The 25,891-nt window shown below is 37.3% G+C and overlaps 1 protein-coding gene across 8 annotated transcripts in view; it reads right to left on the reverse strand.

The window, feature by feature from the left end:
* LOC102955006 (phosphatidylinositol 3,4,5-trisphosphate 3-phosphatase TPTE2) overlaps positions 1 to 25,891 on the reverse strand; it is a 161,783-nt gene that overhangs the window by 99,321 nt on the left and 36,571 nt on the right. For 6 of the 8 annotated variants that reach the window (XR_006209651.1, XM_042961163.1, XM_042961104.1 and 3 more), the window contains 8 exons: positions 19,833 to 19,886; positions 18,775 to 18,828; positions 17,594 to 17,647; positions 16,560 to 16,613; positions 9,934 to 9,987; positions 8,929 to 8,982; positions 5,398 to 5,451; positions 4,488 to 4,556 (listed from right to left, as the gene is read on the reverse strand). Coding sequence is in view for 7 of the 8 variants with exons in the window: in XM_042961163.1 (XP_042817097.1) it covers positions 4,488 to 4,556; positions 5,398 to 5,451; positions 8,929 to 8,982; positions 9,934 to 9,987; positions 16,560 to 16,613; positions 17,594 to 17,647; positions 18,775 to 18,828; positions 19,833 to 19,886 (447 nt within the window). In the remaining variant the exon portion in view is untranslated. The remainder of the gene's footprint in view (positions 1 to 4,487; positions 4,557 to 5,397; positions 5,452 to 8,928; positions 8,983 to 9,933; positions 9,988 to 16,559; positions 16,614 to 17,593; positions 17,648 to 18,774; positions 18,829 to 19,832; positions 19,887 to 25,891) is intronic. The other 2 variants (XM_042961318.1, XM_007097693.3) reach the window with 2 other exon arrangements.

The raw sequence follows: 25,891 nt of genomic DNA on the forward strand, positions 1-25,891 counted from the left end.
ACAGACTACTGACACATGTATTAATATGGTTAAATCTCCAATACATTATGCTACATGTAAGAGGCTACAATTCTGTTCAAATCCATTAAATAACATTCTGGAAAAGGTAACACTATAAGGACAGAAAACAGAGCAGTGATTGCCACAGGCTGGGTTGTAGGAGGAGCTGAACACAAAGGGACTTGAGAAATTTTAAGGGCATGTTAGAATCATTCTTATCATGATTATGGTGGTGGTTACATGAATGTATTAGTCAAAACTCACAGAATTGCCACAAAATGCATGAAATTCATCACATATAAGTTGTATCTTAAGTTAAAAAAATGTCTTAGTGTGCTGTAAATTATACTTTAATGTGTGAAAACTGTAATGTTTTCAACAAGCTAGTAAAATCATGGAATAAAATAGATTCTGGAAGCAACAAGTATGCAAAGATTCATAATATAATAGAAAGGGATTTAAAAATCATTGAAAAAGATAAATTTTTTCAATAAAGGGTTAATTGATTCAACCAAACTCATTGAATGCCTACTATGTGCCATGGAACTGCTTTAGACACTATACAGATAGCAATTAAAATAGAAAAAATTTTATTCCTTTATTGTGCTTGCATTCTTGTTGTGAAGATAGACCATAAATACAGTAAATAAGCAAGTATCATCCTAAGTTATAGGGTGATAAGCACGGTAAAGATAATTAAAATGGGGCAAAGAAAATGGAGGGTGATGCAATTTTGACGTGGGAAAACTAGTAGTCACGTGGGAGAAAAATAGATTCCTACACTTTATACCTTAATGCAAAATAAATTCTGGGAAGATGTTTCATTTAAATGTAGAAAATAATTTCAAAATATAGTAGAAATTTTGGTGTATATATGAAAATCTTGAGTAGATACTTTCTAAGTATGACCCTAAAGGCATGAATCATAAAGTATAGATATATTCTATTGCATGAAAATTATAAGTTTCTGTATAGTGAAAAGCTAGAGAAACTGGGAAAAATTACTTGCCCTATATAGGATATAATAAAGATCGATATATTTAAGTTTTCAATCCAACAACAGAGATACAAAACACAATTTTAAATGGGCAAAGGTATTTTGCCAATAAAGAAATTCAACTCTATGAAAAAAGTATGTCAAAGAGATGTACATTAGAACAAACATATTTACTAATATTGATAAGATCAAAGATGACTAGTGTGGGTAGGGAGGAAATGCATACCTCTGTATCTTGGTGTAGGAGAGCTTATCAATATCAATAGCCTCATAAGCATTTCTTTTGACACAGAATTCCACTTCTAAGAACTTATCATAAGGAAATGATAACACACAGAGATTTGGTCTCAAATATTTGTCACTTTTTGCAACAGTAAAAGTTGTAAACGATGTCCAGCAATATCTATTTAAATAAATTATGGCACATCTATGCCATGACAAATTTATTACACAGCTGTTAAAAATGTTAAAGTAAATCAACTCAGCTATTGGCAGAACCTCAGTAAAAATTTTGAAATGTTAAAAATATATAATCAAATGTATATGTGTACTTTATTAACCTGGAAATATATTCATAATACATCACTAAGGAACAAATGTATTTTTAAACACATATAAGCATGGCAAAAATAAACTATTGGGACTACATGAAAATAAAAAGCTCTGCATAGCAAAGGAAACAATCAACAAAACTAAAAGGCAACCTATGGAATGGGAGAAGATGTTTGCAAGTGACATAGCTGATAAAGGGTTAGTATCCAAAATATGCAAAGAACTTCTACAACTCAACACTAAAAAAACACAAGTAATCCAATTTAAAATGGGCAGGAGATATGAACAGACATTTCTCAAAAGACAACATACAGATGGCCAACAGACACTTGAAAACATGCTCAACATCCCAAGGCATCAGGGAGATGAAAATCAATGAGATAATACCTCCCCACTGTCAGAATGGCTGGAATCAATAACACAAACAACAAGTGTTGGTGAGGATGTGGAGAAAAAGGAATGCTTATGCACTATTGATGGGAATGCAAACTGTACAACCACTCTGGAAAACAGTATGGAGTTTCCTCAAAATATTAAAAAAAAGAACTACACTGTGATCCGGTAATCTCACTATGGGGTATTAGCCCAAAGAATATGGAACACCAATTTGAAAAGATATGTGCACCCCTATGTTTACTGCAGCATTATTTACAATAGCCAAGATATGGAAGCAGCCCAAGGGTCCACTGATAGATGAATGGATAAAGAAGATGTGTATATACATACAACAGAATATTATTCAGCCATAAAAAGAAATGAAATCTTCCCTTTTGCAATGACATGGATGGAGCTAGAGAGTATAATGCTAAGTGAAGTAAGTCACAGAAAGACAAATACCATATGATTTCACTCCTATGTGGAATTTAAGAAACAAACAAAGGGGAACAAAGAGACAAACCAAAAAACAGACTCTTAACTGGATTACCAGAGGACAGGTTGGTGGGAAAATGAATGACCTAGGTGAAGGGGATTAAGAATACACTTATCATGATGAGCACTGAGTAATATATAGAACTGTTCAATCACTATATTGTACACCCGAAATATAACACTGTATGTTAAGTACATTTTGAAATTAAAAAACTTAATAAAAAACGAATGTAAGCATACCTTATCCATAAACAAAACATGTATAAAGAACCTAAAATAACAGGTTTCAAAAATTAAAAATTACTATTTATGGGTAGATTTATTGCTTGTCTGTATTTTCTGATTTTCCTAATAGAACTTTTGTTGTGTTATTTTTGGCTTTTAGCATACAACTTATTTATGGTGCTTTAGTTTTAAAAACACTTTTACACCTATTATTTACTTTTATTATTAGTTTTTAATTATGTAACACCCAGTAGATAGGTACTGTAGATAGAAATGTACCAGTTTACAGATGCCCCTCTCTTTTTTCCCCCTTTGCGTGTTTTGTTTCTTAAATTCCACAAAGGAGTGAAATTGTATGGTATTCGTCTTTCTCTAACTGACTTACATTGCTTAGCATTATATTCTAGCTCCATCCATGTCATTCAAATGCGAAGATTTCATTCTTTTTTATGGCTGAATAATATTCCAGTGTGTATGTATGTAGGTGTGTGTGTGTGTGTGTATCTTCCACATCTTCCTTATCTATTCATCAATCAATAGACACTTTGGTTACTTCCATAATTTGGCTATTGTAAATAACACTGCTATAAACACAAGGGTGCATGTATCCATTTGAATTAGTGTTTTTGTATTCTTTGGGTAAATACCCAGTAGCGCAATTGCTGGATCATAGGGTAGTTCTATTTTTAACTTTTTGAGAAACTTCCATACTGTTTTCCACAGTGGCTGCAAACAGACTTTTAACTGAGGGGAGGTGGGTTACCAGAGGGTAGGAGGATGAATTAAATAGGTGATGGGGATTAGGGGTGCATTTGTCATAATGAGCATAGAGAAATGTATGGAATTGATGGATCATTGTATTGTACACCTGAAACTAATATAACACCATATGTTAACTACAGTGGAATTAAAAACTTAAAAAACTTTGCCTCAGTCCTGGGCAGTCTTATTGCAGAAAATGTATAGCTAATATCAAGACCTAAAATTTAATTAAATAGCACAGTTTACTCTTCAGTAATGGCCCATGATAAAAAGTCATAGAAAATGGAAATGAATTCATGGGTAGTCTGGAGTACTATTTGGATTCATTAGTTTCCCCCTTATTTTCCATGTAATCTTTGTCTAGATAGCAAACAAATTCCAGCAGTGACCAGTTAATTTCCTCTTCAGCACTACTCACTCTCCAACATATTGGCACAAGCTGCTAAATGGTCAAATAAGTGGCCAAGAGGAAAGCAGAAGAAAAATCTCATGAATATTTCTGCAGTTCCAACACATGTGATTCTAAGAACGTATTGTTACCTTGCCATGGGTACATAGTAAAAATGCCTTCAGGTCAAGTGCAACAGGAAGTAATTACTTTCAGGGAGATTACTCAGAAACAAGTCAAAATTAACAAAATTCCAGTGAGCACGAAGAGGCCTTTAATCAGAAAAGTGTGTTCACTTGTGTTCTGGGTCCCATTTGCTCATAGACAAAATTAACAAAACTGGGAACCAGAATATATCCAGAAAAAAAAAATGAGAAAGGAACACAACTAAGGAATAAGTAGAATTCTGCAATCCTCTGTTAAGAAGAAACTTTATAATAAAATTAGCGTCTATTCAGAATATTTTCACATTTTTTAACTAGATGAACATTTATTTGTGAATGTGTGAAAATAATTCTTTCAAGCATGGTACTTATCTGCAAATTGAAGTTGAGTCATTGTTGTGTACTCTCCCTCTCAAACATTTTGATACCTTTCCATAGTTCTTCTCTTTTGCCTCAACACAAGCTCTACCTTTGCAAAGATAAGAGATCCACTGATGACCCCCCTCCTCCAAACTTCAAACTGACTTACTCATATGAATTGAGAAAGCCAATGTCTTCATCAGCATCATCATGGAACCTGGAGAGTCGTTCCCTTATACTTTAACCACCAACAAATGCAAAAACATGTCATTAGAAATTTGCTACATGGACGAGCGATGTGAAAATGTATTTGAACAAGAATTCCTTGAATCTAAAGGATATAGTAAACATGACTTAGCTCACTAGATGGTCTAAATTTTTAGGAAGAATTTTAGACTTATTGTCCAGAAAACTGTATTCTCATGGATACTTCCAAATCTCTCTAGTTTTCTCTTCCCCTCCCCCATCCTGTCTCTCCCTCATCCCTACCCTCTACCCCTCTCCTTCCCCTTCCCTCCCCCACCCCCCACTTGGTCTCCTTTCTGTCTTCTGTCTCTTTCATCCTCTTTGTCTGTCTTTCTTGGGTGTGCGCTCTCTCTCTCTCTCTCTCTCTATATATATATATATATATATATGTATATGTATATGTATATGTATATGTATATGTATATGTATATGTATATATATATCACTGATCCAAATAAATGACATCAGTAGTCTTTAATGCACCATCGCTGAGAGGTAAAATATATCAAAGTAGTCAAATACTTCCTATTGCACTTTATTCAAGTCAGTGTGAAGGATTAAAAATGTACATAGAGCTAAGTGAGTTCATAGACTTACTTTTTTTGGTTGAAATTGATACATTTGCTATGGAATATATAAACTAATTGAACTCTTAAAAATATGTCAATTAGTTATTTGGAATCTGAGTCCCTCCCACCACCTTCTACTCTTCACATATCATGGATAACTTGGATAGGATGTACATAATTGTTAGAAACAAGGACTTCATAACTAATTTGACTTCATAAACTTTAGTATCCCCCTTCCTCTCTCTGTATATATTTATATCTCACCTTTCCTTGGGCGCTTTAACACAGGTTACTCTTTTCAACTCACTTGAGTCACAGCTAAGGGATTTAAAATGCACATTGTAAGACTCTATGTCTTTCTAGACTTATTTTTAAATGCAAATTAGCGTCAATTACTCTAGATTTATAATCTGGCTGACCTAAGAATATAACATCCTAATCAGTTCATTGAAACCAGGTATTTAATATTTCCTTAGAAACTAACTTTACATGTTTGTAATGAAAATCTTAGTCCTGTAGAAAAAATTAATAAAATCAAGTTTATGTATACATATTTTAATCCCCAAATATAATACCATTTTGTGGTTAAATTTGCTTCAAATTCAACCTCAGTCTGTAGATACTAATCTTGCTTGCCCTTGTAATTTTCTGTCTTAACTCCCTACACCACCTATTAACCCTTCAAGAATCATAGAGGTCTTTCCTGCACCTCAGAAAGGATCAAATAACTCCTGACCTGAGTTAGGGGCTGCCTCCAGTGTGATAGTGGGTTTGGGGTACCACCCTCACATGGTGGCAGCACTCTGGAGGGTAAGAGGCATATCCAGGGTCTACTAGCTCCATTTTTTTCTGCTGAGGGTTCCTCTGCTCCCTGTCCACTGCTGATTTCCTCCTTACTCCAAATTCAATTCTGTCCTCTCTTGGCCCCATACACTCAGGGGGTATGTCATCTCATACCTGGGCAATTTCATAGTTTCCTAAGTGTTTTGGCTGCTACAAAAAGTAACAGACTATTTCCTTTTATGACCTGGTCTCCTTGCCCCAAATAGACCCAGAAAAGAAAGTTACATTCTGAAGCTTGCAAAGACTTGAGATAAAGTGTCAAAGAAACTCTGTATTGCCATGAGCACTTTCCTGAATGAACTTCACAAATCTCAGTATCTCCCTTCCTCTATCTCCATGTATTTATATCTCACCTTTCATCAAAGGGTCAACACCAGTTACTTTTTTCCCCTGACTTGGGTCATTGCTAAAGGATTAAAAATGCACACTTTAAGACTTCACGTGTCTCTCTAGATTTGTTTAATTTTTATATGAAAATTAGGTACAATTTGGCTACAATTTGCACTCAACTGGACTTAAAAATAATTTAATCAGCCTTTGATACCTGGCATTCAACGTTTCCCTACAAATGAGGCTTTATATGCTTAAAATGAGACTCTTACTCCTGTGGACAAAAACTTAATAAATCAAGTTTGTGTACATTTTCTTGACTCCTGAATCTTCTCCTTGCTCCAAAATGGGTTTATCTCCTCTCTTGTTCTACTTTATTTTTTTAAGCTTATTTATTTATTTTGATAAAGAGAGCACGAGAGAGCATGAACAGGGGAGGAGAAGAGAGAAAGAGAGAAAGACAGAGAATCCCAAGCAGACTCCATGCTGTCAGTGCAGAGCCCAACACGGGGCTTAATCCCAGGAACCATGAGATCATGATCTGAGCAGAAATCAAGAGTCAGATGCTTAACTGACTGAGCCACCCAGGTGCCCCTTTGTTCCGCTTCCGTTAGAGTCTCATACATGGGGCATTTTGACAATTTCCTAGGGGTTTGGGTGGCCACTAGCTAAGGCTGACAAACAGGAGAGGAATAAGATGCATCCCCTCATGACCTGTTTCTCTTTTATCCAACTCTGTCTAAACTGGAGACAAAGTCACTTTCGTATGCCACAGTAATTTGGAAATGGTGTCAAAGACTCTCAGTGTCTTCTGGAAAATAGTATGGAGGTTCCTCAAGAAAATAAAAATAGAACTACCCTACAACCCAGTAGTTGTACTACTACTAGGTATTTATCCAAAGGATACAAACATGCTGATTCGTAGGGGCACATGTACCCTAATGTTTATAGCAGCACTATCAACAATAGCTAAATCATGGAAAGAGCCCAAATGTCCACTGATTGATGAATGGATAAAGAAGATGTGGTATGTGTGTGTGTGTGTGTATATATATATATATATATATATAATATTACTCAGTGACCAAAAAGAATGAAATCTTGCCATTTGCAACAACGTGGATGGAACTAGGGTGTATTATGCTCATTGAAATAAGTCAGAGAAAGACACGTATTATATGATTTCACTCATGTGGAATTTAAAAAACAAAATGGATAAACATAGGGGAAGGGAAGCAAAAATGAGATAAAAACAGAGAGAGAGACACAAACCACTAAAGACTTAAATGCAGAGAACAAACTGAGGGTTGCTGGTGGGGTGTTGGGTGGGGGATGGGCTAAATGGATGATGAGCATTAAGGAGGGCACTTGTTGGAATGAGCACCGGATGTTATGTGTAAGTGATGAATCACTAAATTCTACTCTTGAAATCATTATTATACTATATGTTAACTAGGATTTAAATTTAAAAAAAAAACAAGGAAGACACAGAAGGAAAAAAAAAAAAAGACACTGTAATGTCTTGAATGCTCCTGAAAATGAACCTCCAAATCTCAGTCTCTCTCCCTCCCACCATCTCCATATGTGTCTTTATACATGTATAGTTCTGTTTACATATCTATTTATATCTCACATTTCCTTGATGATTTCACCAGAAGTTACTGTTGTCAGTTCACTGAAGGGTTTGAGTGAATGAACTGAACTGTTTTTATGCTAAGGGATAAAAACGGGACAGAGTCAGACACTACATGATATTCTACATTAAATATTTCAAGTCAGTTAGTTAAAATTACTCTCCAAATTACAAGATAGTTAACTCTTTTAATTTACATATAAATCAGTTATTTGAAACCTGGTATGTCGTTTCCCCCTAGAAATGAGGCTTTTTGTCTTTGTAATGAATACCTTGCACCTGTCAAAAAATTAATGACTCAAGATTTAGGTACGGTTCTTTACTACTGAATCTGACTCAATGTGTAACATTCTTTTTGGGTGGGATTTATTTATTTACCTCAGCGTAGGAATACACCTCTCTTGACCAATCTAATTTCCTCATTTGCAAGTCTTTCCAACCCATCTGTGCTCTTTAGGAATCATGGATGTCTTTCCTGCCCCTCAGCTAATATCAGATCACTACAGGTCTGAGTCAATGGCTCTATCCAATATGATGGTAGGTCTGGGCTTGGGGCACCCCCAGCTGCAAATGGTGGCAAACATACACAGATCCAAGTCTATAGGCTCAATTATTTTCTGCTGAGGCACGCTCTGCATCCTGTCCCCCCATATGTTTGCTGTTTATAATTTACTAGTATTCCCTTTCCTACCCTAGTACAGACTCAGACACAGGCAATCTGAAAATTTCCTATCAGTTTGGCTGCTCATAACCGAGGGTGAAGACTGGGGGTGAGAGAACTCCTTCTATGACCCATTCATCTTTCTTCTACCTTGATTCAAAAACACTTGATTCTATATTACATATAGAAGCTTACCATGAGAAGACTTTACAAACAATATCAAGAGAACTGTGTATCCCCACAGGGAGTGAACATCCCAAAGCCCATCCCAAGTCCCAATATGTGTGCGTACAGACACATATTTATGTATGTATTCATCATAGCTCACTTTGCACTGGAGAGTCCTTTGGAGGATACTGCTGTCCATTCACTCATGGCAGTTCTAAAGGATTAAAAGTAGACATAGTTAGACACCACATGACTTCTAGACTTACTGATTTAGTTCAAATTGGTTACAATTACTCTTGAACTTATAAACTAGTTGATACTTAGAAAATTTGCCTGCAAATTAGTTATTTGAAACCCAATATCTCATTTTTCCCAGAAATGAAGCTTTATATGTTTGTAATATGTATTTTAGACCTAGCAAAAACATGAGTGATTCAAGAGTTAAGTACAGATCTTTTCTACTGATGCTGGCTCAGTGTGTACCAGCCTTTCATGGTGGAAATTATTTTAATTCAACCTCAATTTGCAGGTATACAGCCTTCTTCCCTCCCAAATGTTCTGCTTCTCAAGTCCCTCCTTCATCTCCTTTTTCCACTCTTGCCTTCTCTGCCCTCAGATAGTGTCAAGTAACTGCAGGCCTGAGGCAGGGGCTCCCTCCATGTGACTGTAGGTTTGGATCTGGGACAGCAGCCTCATATGGTGGCAGAGCTCTTGGAGGGTGAACGATCCAGGTTCAATTAGCACCTTTCTTTCTGCTGAGGGCTCCTCTGTCCCCTGGCTACTGGCACCTCCTCTTTGGTCTTAGTAGGATTCTGTTCCCTCTTTATCCAGCCTAGTAAGACTCATACATAGGCACGCTGGAAATTTTCAAAGGTTTTGGCTGCTAGACACTAGGAGGAGGAAGGATTTCTCTTAGGACCTGCTCCTCTTTGATCCAAACAGATCCAAAAAGATAGGAAGTTACCTACAGGTGCTACAGTGAGAAGATTCAGAAACAAAGACACCGTATTGTCATGGATGATCCTGAGAATGCATTTGGAAACCTTATCCCTTTCGTTCATAGTATTTGTTTTTGAACATGTCTTTGTGTGTCTGTGTGCATATAAATGTATACATACATATGTGCATATAAATATATATTTATCTTTATTCATTTATATCTCACATTTCACTGGTGACTTCCTCATAGCCATCTGATTTCGATTCAGTCAGGGCCATGCTAAAGGATTAAAGAGGTTACATAATCAGACACCATGTGTAATACTAGACTGACTTTCCTTCATTCAAATAACTATAATTGCTCTATACTTATGAACTGGTCAGTCTTTAAAAATTCATGTATTTACCACCTCACTGAACCTGGCAGGTCATTTTTTTTAGTAGAAATGAGGCTTCGGGTGCCCCTGGGTGACTCAGCTGGTTGAGCGTCTGACTTTGGCTCAGATCATGATCTCATGATTCCGTGAGTTCAAGCCCAGCAATGGGCCCTGTGCTGACAGCTCAGAGCGTGAAGCCTGCTTTGGATTCTGTGTCTCCCCCTCTCTCTCTGCCCCTCCCCTGCTCATCTCTATCTGTCTCCCAAAAATAAACATTAAAAAGATTTTAAAAAAGAAAGAAAGAAATGAGGCTTTATATGAGATGTTAATGACTACCTTAGGCCTATAAATAATGCATCAATCTGTAAGTTCTTTACTGTCACTCTAAACGGATTGTGTAACAGCCTTTTGGAGTAGAATTGATTTCAAATTCAACTTCAGTTTGGAGGCAGCCATCCCTCTTATCCATTTAAATTCCTGGTTCTGAGGCCCTTCCCTCTTCTCCTGACTTTCATCTAAGGGTTTGGCTGCTAGAAAGGGAAACAAATCCACTCAGGGTAAGAAGTACCCCTCTTATGTCTTCCCCTTTTATTCAACTGAATCTAAAAAAAAAAAAAAAAAAAAAAAAAAAAAGATAGAAAATTACCTACATATACTACAGTGAGAGAACTTAGAAGCCGTATTGAAGACACTCCAGGGAGGAGTTAAGATGGGGAATGATTAAGGAGACCCCAAGCTTGTCTAGTCCCTTGAACACAGCTAGATATTTATCAAATCATTCTGAAACCAAAGAAATCAACCGGAGGTTTGAGAGAACAAAAATCGCGAGACTACAAGTGGAAAAGTGACCACCCTTTAGGAGGTAGGAGTCGTGGAGAATTTAATGGGGCAGCTGTTGTTCTGGGTACAGCTTGGGGAGGGATCCTGCTTGGAGAGGCTACTGCAAAGTAGTATAAGTAGCGGAACACAAAATCTCAACTTTTAGCAGTCTGCTACCATGGAAGAAGTGCCCGGCTTAAAGGTGCTCAAGTGGTGAAGTGGAGCAGAATCCCAGGAGTGACAGTGCGGTCTGAGAATCCCTTGGGGCACAAGAAAGACACACGCCATGCCAACATACTGTGCTGTTTCCAGGCATAAGAGAGGGGACTCGCTCTGGCAGAGGGCAGCAAACAGGAGTGCCAGCTGTCTGCTCTGACATGAGCTCTGAACAGCGGTATGTTCATGCCACTGCTTTTTTGGCACAGGCTGGCAAAAACCTGGCGAGACCCTCCCCCAGAGGAACACTGTGGGTCTGCCCCCACAGGGATCCCTAAAATTTGGGAGTTTTAAACTCAGTTGTAAGCCTGAATAAAAAAGCTTGGACATAGGCAGGGTGAATGCAGGGTTCTGATGAAAACCGGGGACACAAGAAGGGTGATTAATTGCTCTTCTGTGAGGTTTCCCTGAAGAGTAAGTGGCGCAAGCATTTAGCTCCAGGGCTATAGAGCAGGGAGCTGCCATTTTCAATCCACTCTTCAGAGCCAAAAGGCTTCAGGGAGCAAAACAGCACCACCTAGTGGAGGTCAGAGCCACTTACACCAAGCCCCTCCCCCTCGCACCCTAGAGGCGAATTTCCGCTCAAACAAGTCAGCCTGAGAATTAGTGCAGCAGGCTCCTCCTCCAGAAGACCAGCACCAACAACTCACTTGCACCAAGTCTACTGGGCAAACAGATCTAGGAAACATAGGATCTAAATTCCATTTTACTTTTATTCTTTATGTTTTTATTATTACTTTTTTCATTCATTTTCTTATTTGTTTTCAATTCATCTTAAAATTTTTACTTTTTTTGGGGTGCCTGGGTGGCTCAGTAGGTTGAGCCTCCGACTTCAGCTCAGGTCACGATCTCTCAGCTTGTGAGTTCTAGCCCCACGTCAGGCTCTGTGCTGACAGCTCAGAGCCTGGAGCCCGCTTCGGATTCTGTGTCTCCCTCTCTCTCTGTCCCTAACCCGCTCACATTCTGTCTCTGTCTCTCTCAAAAATAAATAAACATTAAAAAAAGAAAATTAAAAAAAAATTTACTGTTTTTTTTACATTTTTATGTATACATTTTTATATATACATATTCTCTTACTTTTTATTTGATCGTTTGTTTTCATTTCATTTCATTTCATTATATTATGTTTTAATTTGGGTCTAGACTCCTAACAAGCCACCCAAAGCACACCCAGGATCTAGGGTGGTTGTTGTTTTTAATTTTTTTTCTTTGTTTGTTTGTTTTCTTTATTTTTTCTTTTCTTTTATGGACAAAATGACAAGATGGAGAAACTCACCCCAAAAGAAGGAACAGGCAGTAGAACTCATGGTCAGAGATTTAATCAAAGCAGATATTAAGTAAGATGTCTCAACTAGAACTTAAAACCACAATTAAAAGGATACCAGCTGGGGTTGAAGAAAGCATAGAAGACAGCAGAGAATTCCTAAACTAAAATCTTGTCAGCCCCAAATTAAAAATGCTGTAACCAAGGTGCAATTTCAAATGGATGCCATGATAACGAGGCTGGATAGAGCAGAGCAGCGAATCAGTGATATAGGAGATAAAATTATGGAAAATAATGAAGCTGAAAAGTAGAGGGAAACAAAGACAAAAGATCATAATACAAGACTTAGAGAACTCAGTGACTTATTAAAGAGGAATAACATTTGTATCATAGGAATCTCAGAGATGAAGAAAGAGAAAAGGGGGCAGAAGGTTTATGTGAGCAAATTATAGCTGAAAACTTCCCTAATATGGAGGACATACATCTAAATCCAAGAAGCACAGAGAATCCCCATTAAATTCAGCAAAAGCCAACCATCGCCAAGGAATACCATAGTCAAATTCACAAAATACACAGACAAGGAAGGAATTATGAAAGCAGCAAAGGAAGAAAAGTCCTTAACCTACAAGGGAAGACAAATCAGGTTTGCAGCATATCTGCCCACAGAAACTTGGCAGGTCAGAAAAGAGTGGCAGGATACATTAAACATGCTAAATGGGAAAAATATGCAGCCAAGAATACTTTATCCAGCAAGGCTGTCATTCAGAATAAAAGGAGAGATAAAGAGTTTCCCAAACAAACAAAATCTAAGGAGTTCATGACCCCCAATCCAGCCCTACAAGAAATTTGAATGGGAACTCTTTGAGTGGAGAAAAACAAAACAAAACACCAAAAGCAACAAAGACTAAAAATGCCCAGAGACACCAACTCCACAGGCAACACAATGGCACTAAATTCATATCTTTCAATAATCACTCTGAATGTAAATGGACTAAATGCTCCAATTAAAAGACATTGAGTATCAGAATGGATTAAAAAAAAAACAAAACCAGATACATCTCTATGCTGCCTACAAGACACCCATTTTAGATCTAAAGGCACCTTTAGGTCTAAAAGTGCCTTTTAAAAGTGAAAGTGAGGGGATGGAGAACCATAGATCAGGCTAATTGAGGTCAAAAGAAAGCTGGAGTAGCCCTACTTATATCAGACAAACTATATTTGAAACCAAAGGCTAACATGAAATGAAGAATAGGTCTACCCTAATCATAATTAAGGGGTCTATCCATCAGGAAGATCTAACAATTATAAATATTTATGTCCCTAACTTGAAAGAACCCAAATATATAAATCAATTAATAACAAACATAAACTCATTGATAATAATACAATATTATTAGGGGACTTTAACACCCCACTTACAACAATGGACAGGTCATCTAAGCAGAAAGTCAACAAGGAAACCACATCTTTGAATGACACACTGGAACAGATTGACTTAACAGATATATTCAGAATATTTCAACTTAAAGCAGGAGAATACACATTCTTTTCAAGAAAACATGGAACATTCTCCAGAATATATCATGTATTGGGTCACAAATCAGCTCTCAAAAAGTACAAAAAGATCAAGCCCATACCACACATTTTCAGACCACAGTGGTACAGAATTTGAAATCAACCACAAGAAAAAATATGGAAACAACATGAGTACTTGGAGATTAAAGAACATCCTATTAAAAAATGAATGGGCTAACTAAGAAATTAAAGAGGAAATTAAAAAGTACATGGAAGCCAATGAAAATGAAAATACGACAGTCCAAAATCTTTGTGGTGCAGGAAAGGCAGTCAGAAGAGGGAAGTATATAGCAATCTAGGCCTTCCTAAAGAAGAAATGAATGTCTCAAATACACAACCTAACATTACACCTAAAAGGGCTGGAAAAACAAAAGCAAATAAACCCCTAAATCAGCACAAGAAAGGAAATAATGAAGATTAGAGCAGAACTCAATGATATCGGAAAAAAACAAAAAATGTAGACCAGAACAGTGAAACTAGGAGCTGGTTCTTTTAAAGAATTAACAAAATTGGTAAACCCCTAGCCAGATGTCTCAAGAATAAAAAAGAAAAAAACAAAATAGATAAAAAATAAGAATTAAAGAGGAGAGATCACAACTAACACCACAGAAATGCAAACAACTATAAGAGAATATTATGAGCAAGATATGCCAACAAATTGGGCAATGAGCAAGAAATGGATAAATTCCTAGAAACATATAAACTATCAAAACTGAAATAGAAAGAAATAGAAAACTTGAATTGATCCGTAAGTAGAAAAGAAATTGAATCAGTAATCAAAAATCTCTGAACAAACAGGGTCAGATAGCTTCCCAGGAGAATTTTACCAAACATTAAAGAAGAATTAATACCTAATCTTCTCAAACTATTTAAAAAAATAGAAATAGAAGGAAAACTTCCAAGCTTATTCTACGAGGCCAGCATTACCTTGATTCCAAAACTAGACAAAGACCCCACTAAAAAGGAGAATCACGGACCAATATCCCTGATGAACACTGATGCAAAAATTCTCAACAAGATACTAACAAGATACTGGCACAAAAACAATCAATGGAATAGAATAGAGAACCCAGAAATGGACCCTCAAATGTCTGGCCAACTAATCTCAAAGCAGGAAAGAATATCCAATGGAAAAAAAGATGGTCTCTTCAACAAATAGTTGAAGAATGGGAAAACTGGACAGCAACAGGCAGAAGAATGAAAACGGACCACTTTCTTACACCACACAAAAATAAACTCAAAATGGATGAAATACCTAAAGGTAAGACCATAAAAAATCCTAGAAGAGATAGCAGGCAGCAACCTCTTTGACCTCAGTGGCAGCAATTTCTTAGACATGTCTCCCGAGGCAATGGAAGCAAAAGCAAAATGAACTATTAGAACCTCATCCAGATGAAAAGCTTCTGCACAATGGAAGGAAACAATTAACAAACTATAAGGCAATTGATGGAATAGGAGAAGATTTTTGTAAATCTTCTGATAAAGTGTTAGTATTCACAATCTATAAAGAATATATCAAACTCAACATGAAAAAAAACAAATAACCCAGTTCACACGTAGGCATAAGACATGAGCAGACTCTTTTCCAAAGAAGACATCCAGATGGCTAACAGACACATGATGTTCAACATCACTCATCATCAGGGAAATACAAATCAAAACCACAATGAGGTACCACCTTGCACCTGTCAGAATGCCTAAAATTAATGACTCAGGAAACAACAAATGTGGGCAAGGATGCAGAGAAAGGGGAAGACTTTTGGACTCCCGGTGGGAATGTAAACTGGTGCAGCCACTCTGGAAAACAGTATGGATGTTCCCCAAAAAATTAAAAATAGACTACCCTACAACCCAACAATTGTACTACTCAATATTTATTCAAGGATACAAAAATGCTCATTTGAAGGGGCACATGCACCCCCATGTTTATAGCAGCACTATCAACAATAGCCAAAATATGGAAAGAGCCCAAATGTCCATCAACTGATGAATGACTAAAGAAGATGCGGTATATATATACATACACACACACACACACACACACACACACACACACACACACACACACTGGAATATTACCTAGTCACCAAAAAGAATGAAAGCTTCCATTTGCAATGACGTGGATGGAACTAGAGTGCACTATGCTAAGCGAAAGAAGTCAGTCAGTGAAAGACAAAAATCATATGATTTTACTCATATGTGGAATTTAAGAAACAAAACAGATGAACATAGGGGAAGGAGAGGCAAAATAAAATAAGATAAAAACAGAGAGGCAAACCTTAAGAGACAACTAAATATAGAGAAAAAAACAGGGTTTCTGGAGTGGAGCTGGTGGGGGGATGGATTAAATGGGTGACAGGCATTAAGGAGGACATTTGTTGGGATGAGCGCAAGGTGTTATATGTAAGGGATGAAGCACTAAATTCTACCCCTAAAACAAACACTACACTATATATTAACTAACTTGAATTTAAAGAAATAAAAAAGACACCCCGTGGATGCACCTGTAATTTTAAAAATCTCATATCTCTCTTTGTTGTTTTATGTGTGTATGTGTTGAGATTATACATACAATTTTAAATTTATGCATTCATATCTCACATTTCATTGGTGGATTCCTCATAGTTTTCTAATATCAATTCATTCTGGGCATGGCTAAAGAATCAAAAAGGTACATAGTCAGACACAATGTGTAATTCTAGATTTCCTTTTTCCCACTCAAATAGCTACAATTATTCTACAATATGAGTTGGTTTTTACCAGTCCAAGTGCAAATCAATAATCTGGAACTTGGTGTGTCATTTCATATTAGAAATGAGGGTTTATATGGTGGTAATGATTATCTTAGGCCCATGAATAGTGAACACATCAAGACTTAGGTAAAGTGTTCTTAGTCATTACCCTAACCCAATATGTAACTACCTTTGGTGGTAGAATTTATTTCAATTTGACCTCAGTTTATAGGTTTATAAGTACATATCCCTTTGACTCCAACTAATGGCATGATTGGCAATTTCCTCCATCCCCTGCTTACTCTTCATGCTTCATGGCTGTCTTTCCAGACCCTCAGACAGGTTAAGTAACTAAAGACCTGAGGGAGAGGCTCCCTCCAATATGGTGGCGGGTTTGGGGCACTAGTCTCACATGGCAGCAGAGTTCTGGAGTATGCAGGACAGACCCAGTTTCAATTAGCTCCTTTCTTCCTGCTGAGGGCTTCTCTGTCCACTGGCTACTGCTACCTCCTACTTTGTCTTAAGTAGGATTCTGTTACTTCTTCACCCTATTGTAAGACTCATACATGGACATCCTGGAAATCTCCAAAAGGTTTTGGCAGCTAGTTACTAGGTGGAGAAAGGATTCTTCTTATGACCTGCTCCTCTTTGATCCAAATAGATCCAAAAAAGGCAGGAAGTTACCTACAGGTGCTACAGTGAGAAGATTCAGAAACGTTCAAAGACACTGTATTGTCATGGATGATCCTGAGAATGCATTTGGAAACCTCATCCCTTTCATTCATTGTATTTATGTTTGCATACATGTCTTTGTGCATCTGTGTTGATATAAGTATATTCATACATAGGTGCATATACATATATATATAAATCTATATTTATCTTTGCTCATTTATATCTCACATTTTACTGGCGACTTCCTCATAACTGTCTGATTTCCATCCAGTCGGGGTTATGCTAAAAGATTAAAGAGGTACATAGTCAGACACCATGTGTAATAAATACTAGACTGACTTTTTTCCATTTAAAAAGCTACAACTGCTCTATACTCAAGAACTGGTCACTCCTTAAAAATTCATGTATGTATCACCTAATTGAACCTGGTAGGTCATTTTTGATAAGAAATGAGGCTTTATTTAAGAGAATTTTATGGTTTGCCTCCCTCTCTGTTTGAAACTATTTTTCCCCTTCCCTTCCCCCATGACCTTGTGTTAAGTTTCTTAAGTTCCACATATGAGTGAAAACATATGATATCTGTCTTTCTCTGACTGGCTTATTTCACTTAGTGTAATACCCTCCAGTTTTATCCACGTTGTTGCAGATGGCAGGATTTCATTCTTTCTCATTGCTAAGTAGTATCCCATTGTATATATAAACCACATCTTCTTTATCAATTCTGGAGAGAAGAGGGGGAAATGGGTGATGTGCATTGAGGAGGACACTTGTTGGGATGAGCACTGAGTGTTATATGTAAGCAATAAATCATGGGAATCTATCCCCAAAACTAAGAGCACACTGGGTACACTGTAGGTTAGCTAACTTAACAATAAATTATATTAATAATAATAAAATAAAATGAAATGAGAACAGCCCCCCCAGAAAGAAATGAGGCTTTATATGGGATGCTAATAACTACCTTAAGCCTATGAAAATTTATGCATCAATCTATAAGAAGTTCTTTGCTATCACTCTAAACCCAGTGCGTAACAGCCTTTTGTAGTAGAATTTATTTCAAACTCAACTTCAGTTTGGAGGAAACCATTCCTCTTATCCATTTAAATTCCTGATTCTGAGGCCCTTCCCTCTTCTCCTGACTTTCATCTAAGGGTTTGGCTCCTGCTAAGAGAAACAAATCCATTCAGAGGAAGAAGCATTCCTCTTAGGCCCTCCTCTTTTAGATTTAACTAAATTTAAAAGAAGTTACCTACATATACTACAGTGAGAGAACTTAGGAGCAGTATTGAAGATACTCTATTGCTGTGGATACTCCCGAGAATGTTTTTTACAAATATTAATCTCTCTATTGTTTTATGTATTTGTTGAGATTATACATACAATTTTAAATTTATGCATTCATATCTCACATTTCATTGGTGGATTCCTCATAGTTTTCTAATATCAATTCATTCTGGGCATGGCTAAAGAATCAAAAAGGTACATAGTCAGACACAATGTGTAATTCTAGATTTCCTTTTTTCCATTCAAATAGCTACAATTATTCTACAGTATGAGTTGGTTGAGTTTTAACAGTCCAAGTGCAAATCAACAATCTGGAACTTGGTGTGTCATTTCATATTAGAAATGAGGGTTTATATGGTGGTAATGATTATCTTAGGCCCATGAATAGTGAACACATCAAGACTTAGGTAAAGTGTTCTTAGTCATTACCCTAACCCAATATGTAACTACCTTTGGTGGTAGAATTTTTCAATTTGACCTCAGTTTATAGGTTTATAAGTACATATCCCTTTGTCTCCAACTAATGGCATGATTGGCAATTTCCTCCATCCCCTGCTTACTCTTCATGCTTCATGGCTGTCTTTCCAGACCCCCAGATAGGGCTAAGTAACTAAAGACTTGAGGTAGAGGTTTCCCCCCAGTATAACAGTAGGTTTAGGATGGAGTCTCAGCCTAATACAGTAGCAGAACTCTTGAGAGTCATGGACACATCAGTCTATTATCTCCATTGTTTCCTCCTGGCTTCAATGTGCCGCCCCCTGTAGACTCTTCCTTGTTCCAAATACCAATCTCTCCTCTCTTGGCTCACCCTAGTAGAGTTTCATATACAGGCCATCTGGTAATTTCCTAAGGGTTTGGCTGCTACCCACTAAGGCTAACAAACATGCTTAGAGGAAGAAGCATCCCTTTCATGACCTGCTCCTATTTTATTTAAGTGAATCTGAAAATAATAGTTATCTACAATGTTAATGTGAGAAGACTTAGAAAAAGTGTCAGACACTTTGTATTGCTTTGGATATTCCTCAGGGTGAATTTCACAAATTCTATTTCTTTGTGTTATATATCTGTGTGTGTGCAGGTGTATGAGTGTTGTGTGTTCGTGTTGACAGGAGCATGTATATGTTTGTGTGTATATATTATTTACTTATATATATACACATATCTTTATGCCTTTTAAGCTCACATTTCATTGTTGTCTTCCTCATAGGTTTCTGATGTCAATTCATTAGGGTTTGGGCTAAAGGATTGAAAAGGTACATGATCAGATACCACATATAATTCTACACTTATTTTTTTTTTGTTCAAATAACTAATTATTCTATTTTTATGAACTGTTTGATCTTTAAACATTCATGTAGATATCAGTAAATTGAACCTGGTATATAATTTTTTATTAGAAATAAGGTGTTAGACTTCTGGGCAAGATGGTGGAAAACAAGGATCCTGAGCTCACCTCATTCCATAGATACACCTAGATAACACCCATATCAGTATAAATAGCCCAAAAATTAACCCAAGACTGACAGAGGAGACTCTTCATTCGTAAATGTAGGGAATAGGCCACATCAAAGAGGGTAAGAAGGTCAGAGACACAGTCAGGAGCTAAATGGACCCATAGGACTCCTCATGGGAGGGAGGGATGCTGTGGGCACATAGAAGGTAGAGAAGACTTCACACCATGCACCCAGGCATGGGAAACATATACAGGAAAGTCAAATCCAGAACATTAGGCTTTAAAAACCTGGTGGGGGGGGGGAGGGTGTATCAACCTTACTAGTTCTTAGAATCAGTAGGACTTAACACCTGGAACTTTAAAAATCAGTGGGCTTGGCTCTGGGAGAGCTGGAAGGCAATATGAAATAAGTACCTGCCCTTAAAGAGACAGCACAACCAACAGCTTCCCAAGATAGAGCGCAAACATAGCAGTTTGTAAAACACTTGGGGTATACAGGAAGATTTACTTACTCATCTCAGAGCATGTGCTCAAGGGAGAGGGACCTTTGGGAAACTTCTCCCGGAACAAAAGTGCTGGCAGGTGCCATTTCCCTTCCCCACCTCTCAGCCAAGTTACATGCATACCTACAGGAACCAGTGCAGCACAAACACTCTCCACCTAGCTTGCTAACTGTGCCATGCACCCACATTCTCCTGCTGATGCTCCCCCACCCTCTCAGACTGGACAAGAGTTTTCTAGGAGCGGCTGCAGGTCCCTTCCCACACTGGACCATTGTGGACCCAGTACCCCTCTCCCGCATTCTCCTGCAGACCTACCCTCAGCAGGAGTCCCTCCAAAGCTGTGTCACAAGCAGTATGCAAGCAGCCCTGACACTGACCACCACTACAAAGTGACTCCTGCCCTGGGGAGAGGGAAAGATAACCACACACACCAGTTCAAGTGCACTGGCAGGGCAGGCCCTGCCCACCAACAAAAGCTTCTCAGGGAACAACAAGGCAGAGTGCTCTGCAGTTTGGTGCTACAGCAACTCTGGCAAATGCCTGGTCTGATCCCCTGAAGCCCATGGTGGCCACAGACTGGCTTACTAACAACACAAGTAATATACCCTGCCCACAATAGGCAAATAGAGCCATTGCAAATGACTAGGCTGAAGGCAAACACAGCTCAGTCACAACACTAGGGCACATGTAACACACAGAAGACACCCCTGAAGTGCCAGGTTCTGGTGAACAGGGGACACCACTGCAGCACACGACAGGACCTCTTCTTTCAAGAGCAAGAGATGTAGCTACTTTCTCAACACAGAAACAGACTCGGAGAGTGAAACAAATGAGGAGAGAGAAGAATATGTCCCAAATGAAAAAAAAAAGGACAAAAATCACTGCAATAGAGCTAAATAAAATAGAGATAAGTCACATGCCTAAGAGAATTTAAAGTAATGGTAATAAAGATACTCATTGAACTTGAGAAAAGAGATAGGACTTCAGAGAGACCTTCAAGAAAGAGAAAGAAACCATAAAAAGGAACCAATCGGGGGCATCTGGGTGGCTCAGTTGGTTAAGTGTCTGACTTCAGCTCAGGTCACAATGTCATGGTTTGTGAGTTTGAGCCCCGCATTGGGCTCACTGCTGTCAGCACAGAGCCCACTTGGGATCCTCTGTTCCCTCTCTCTCTGTCCCTCCCATGCTCATTCTCTTTCTCTCAAAATAAATAAATTTTAAAAAAGAACCAATCGGAATGAAAAATTCAATAACTGAAGTTAAAAGTACACTAGAGGGAGGGGCACCTGAGTGGCTCAGTCAGTTAAGCATCTGACCCTTTATTTCAGCTCAGGTCATGATCCCAAGGTCATGGGATTGGGCCCTGCATTAGACGCCACACTGAGCATGGAGTCTGCTTGGGATTCTCTTTCTCTCTCCCTTTCTCCCCCACTCACACACTCACTAAAAAAAAAAAAAAAAAAAAAAAAAAAAAAAAAAAAAAAAAAAAAAACCAAAAAAACCACTAGAGGAAATAAGTACTAGAAGAAGAAGAGTGGATCAGCAACCTGGATGAGAGAGTGATACAAAGCAATCAAGCTGAACATGAGAGAGGAAAAACAAACAATAAAAAAAGGAGAATATATTAAGGGAAACAGTGCCATCATCAAGCATAATAACATTTGCATTATAGGAATCCCAAAAGTAGAAGAGAGACAAAAGGGGGCAGAAAATCTATTTGAACAAATAATAGTAGGAAAATTTCCTAACCTGGAGAAGGAAACTAAAATCCAGATCCAGGAGGCAGAGAGAACCCCCAACAAAATCAACCCAAGGAGGTCCACACCAAGACACATAGTAATTAAAATGCCAAAAAGTAGTGATAAGGGAGAATTTATAAAGAAGCAAAAGAAAAATCAAACAGTTATATACGAAAGAAACCCCATAAGGCTATTAACTGATTTTTCAACATAAATTTTGTAGGTTAGAAGGGAATGGCTGATATATTAGTGCTGAAAGAAAAAAACTTGCAAGCAAGAATACTCTATCCATTAAGGCCATCATTCAGAATGGAAGGAGAAATCAAGAGTCTCCCAAACAAAAGGTTAAACAAATTCTACATCACTAAACCAACCCTACAAGAAATTTAAAGGGGACTCTGAGTGAAACAAAAAGAGATCATAAGCAGGAATAAGACAAGTAGGAAGCACAAACACAGTAAAATTAAGTACATCTATAAAAATCAGCCAAGGGATTCACAAAATAAAAGATGAAAAGTATGACACCATATATCTACAATGTGGGGGAAGAGTAAAAATTTAGTGCTTTTAGAATGGGTTCAAATTTAAGCAGCCATCAACTTAATATAGACTGCTATATGTATAAGATGTTATATATAAACCTAATGGAGCCACAAACAAAAACCAGTAATAGATATGCAAAAAATAAAGAGAAAGGAATCCAGGTGTATCACTAAAGAAATCCAACTAACCATGAGAGGAAAAGGAAGAGAAGAAACGAATAGAACAATAAAACCACTATAAAGTAACAAAACGGTAGTTAAGTACATACGTATCAATAATTACTTTGAATGTAAACAGACTAAATGCTCCTGTCAAAAGACATAGGGTGATGGAATGGATAAAAAAAGCAAGACTCATTTATTGGTTGCCTACAAGAGACACATGTCAGAACTAAAGACACATGTAAATTCAAAGTATAGGGATGGAAAGCATTTGTCATACAAATGAAAGTGGAAAGAAAGCTGGGGTGATAATACTTATATTAGACATAATAGATGTTAAAACAAAGACTGAAAAGAGACAAAGAAAGACATTACTATAATCATGAAGGGAACAATTCAACAAGAAGATATAACAATTGTAAATATGTATGCATTCAACATGGGAGTACCCAAATACATAAAGTAATTCATAACAAACATAAATTAATTGATAATAATTCAGTAAAAGTAGGAGACTTCACCACCCCACTTACATCAAAGGACAGATAATCTAAACAGAAAATCAAATAAGGAAACAGTGGCTTTAGTCCAGATGAATCTAAAAGATCTTTCAGAACATTTCATTTCATCCTAAAACAGCAGAATACACATTTTCCCCAATAACACACAGAACAGTCTCCAGAATCAATCACAGGTTAGGCCACAAAACAAGTCTCAACAAAGTAAAAAACACTGAATGCATACTATGCATTTTTGACCACAGCACTATGAAACTAGCACATCAACCACAAGAAGAAAACTGGAAAGAACACAAATACATGGAGGTTAAATAATATGCTACTAAACAATAAACAGGTCAGCCAAAATAAAATCAAAAAGGAAATTAAGAGGGGCACCTGGGTGGCTCAGTCAGTTAAGTGACCAACTTCAGCTCAGGTCATGATCCCCAGGTTTGTGGGTTCAAAGACCCACAATGAGTTTTGTGCTGACAGCTCAGAGCCTGAGCATTCTGTATCTCCCTCTTTTTCTGCCCCTTCCCCGCTCACACTCTGTCTCTCCCTCTCTCAAAAATAAATAAAACCTGTAAAAAAGAAAATTAAGAAAGTAGCAGGAAGAGATATTAAGAAAACAGTCCCATTTACAACTGCACCAAAAATAATAAAATAAAATACCTGGGAATGAACTTAACCAAGGAGATAGAAGACCTGTACTCTGAAAACTATGAAACACCTGATGAAAGAGACTGAAGATGACAAAAACAAACAGAAAAATTCTCCATGCTCATGGATTGGGAGAATACTGTTAAAATTTCTACCCAAAGCAACCCACAGATCCAGTGCAATCTCCATGAAATTACCAACATTCTTCACAGAACTAGAAAAAAGAACCCTAAAATGTATATGGAATCACAAAAGACCCCTGAGTAGCCAAAGCAATCTTGAAAAAGAATAAAACTAAAGGTATCACAATCCCAGATTTCAAGATATACTACAAAGCTGTAGTAATCAAGAAAATATGGTACTGGCATAAAGACAGATACATAGGTCAGTAGAACAGAATCAAGAGGGCAGAAATAAGCCCACGATAATACAGTCAAATTAATTTTCAACAAGGAGGCAAGAATATCCAATGAGAAAAGAGACAGTCTTTTTAAGAAATGGTGTTTGGAAAATTTGACAGTTACCTGCAAAAGAATGAAACTGAATAACTTTGTTATTCCATACACAAAAATAAGCTTAAAATAGATTAAAAACCTAAATGTGAGACCTGGAACCATAAAAATCCTAGAAAAGAGCACAGGCAGTAATTTCTGGTATTAGCTGTAGCCCCATCTATTTAGATATTTCCCTGAGGCAAGGAAAACAAAAGAAGTATAAACTATTGGGATCACACCAAAATAAAAAGCTTCTGCACAGTGAAGGAAACAATCGACAAAACTAAAAGACAACCTACTAAATGGGAGAAGATGTTTGCAAGTGACATATCTGATAAAGGGTTAGTATCAAATATGGTCAAGTAACTTCAGGCCTAGGGCAGGGGCTCCATCCAATATGTGAAGAACTTATACATCTCAACACCAAAAACCAAATAATCCAATTAAAATATAGGCAGAAGACATGAACAAACATTTCCCCAAAGAAGATATCCAAATGGCCAACAGACATGTGAAAAGATACTTAACATCATTAATCATTAGGGAAATGCAAATCAAAGCCACAATGAGATATCACCTCACATCTGTCAGAATGGCTAAAACCAAGTATCTATTGATAGTTGAATGAATGAAGAAGGTGTGGTATATATACACAATGGAATATTACTCAGCAATAGAAAATAATGAAATCTCGCCATTTGCAACATGGATGGATCTAGATGGCATAATGCTAAGCAAAACAAGTCAGAGAAAGACAAATACCCTACGATTTCACTCATATGTAAAAATTCAAGAAACAAAACAAACCAACAAAGAAAAATGAGACAAAAAAAATAATCAGACTCCTAAACCAGATTCCTAACTAGGCCAGAGGGGAGGTAGGTGGGGGGTAAAGGGGATTAAGAGTACACTCATCATGAGGAGCACTGAATAATTTACAGAATTGTTGAATCACTATATTGTATACCTGAAACTAATATAACACTATACTGGAATTGAAAAATTGAAAAGAAGAAATGAGACTTTGTATGGTGGTAACTAATATCTTAGGACTGTGAAAATAGTAAGCATCAAGGTTTAAGTAATGGTCTTTACTTTTCCCTAATCCCAATAACTAACAGCCTTTTGTGGTGGCATTTATTTCACTTTAACTTCAGTTTATTAAGTACACATCCCTCTTACTCCATCT

This window comes from Panthera tigris, chromosome A1, assembly GCF_018350195.1.
Source record: "Panthera tigris isolate Pti1 chromosome A1, P.tigris_Pti1_mat1.1, whole genome shotgun sequence".
In the NCBI taxonomy this organism is placed as follows: Eukaryota; Metazoa; Chordata; class Mammalia; order Carnivora; family Felidae; genus Panthera; species Panthera tigris.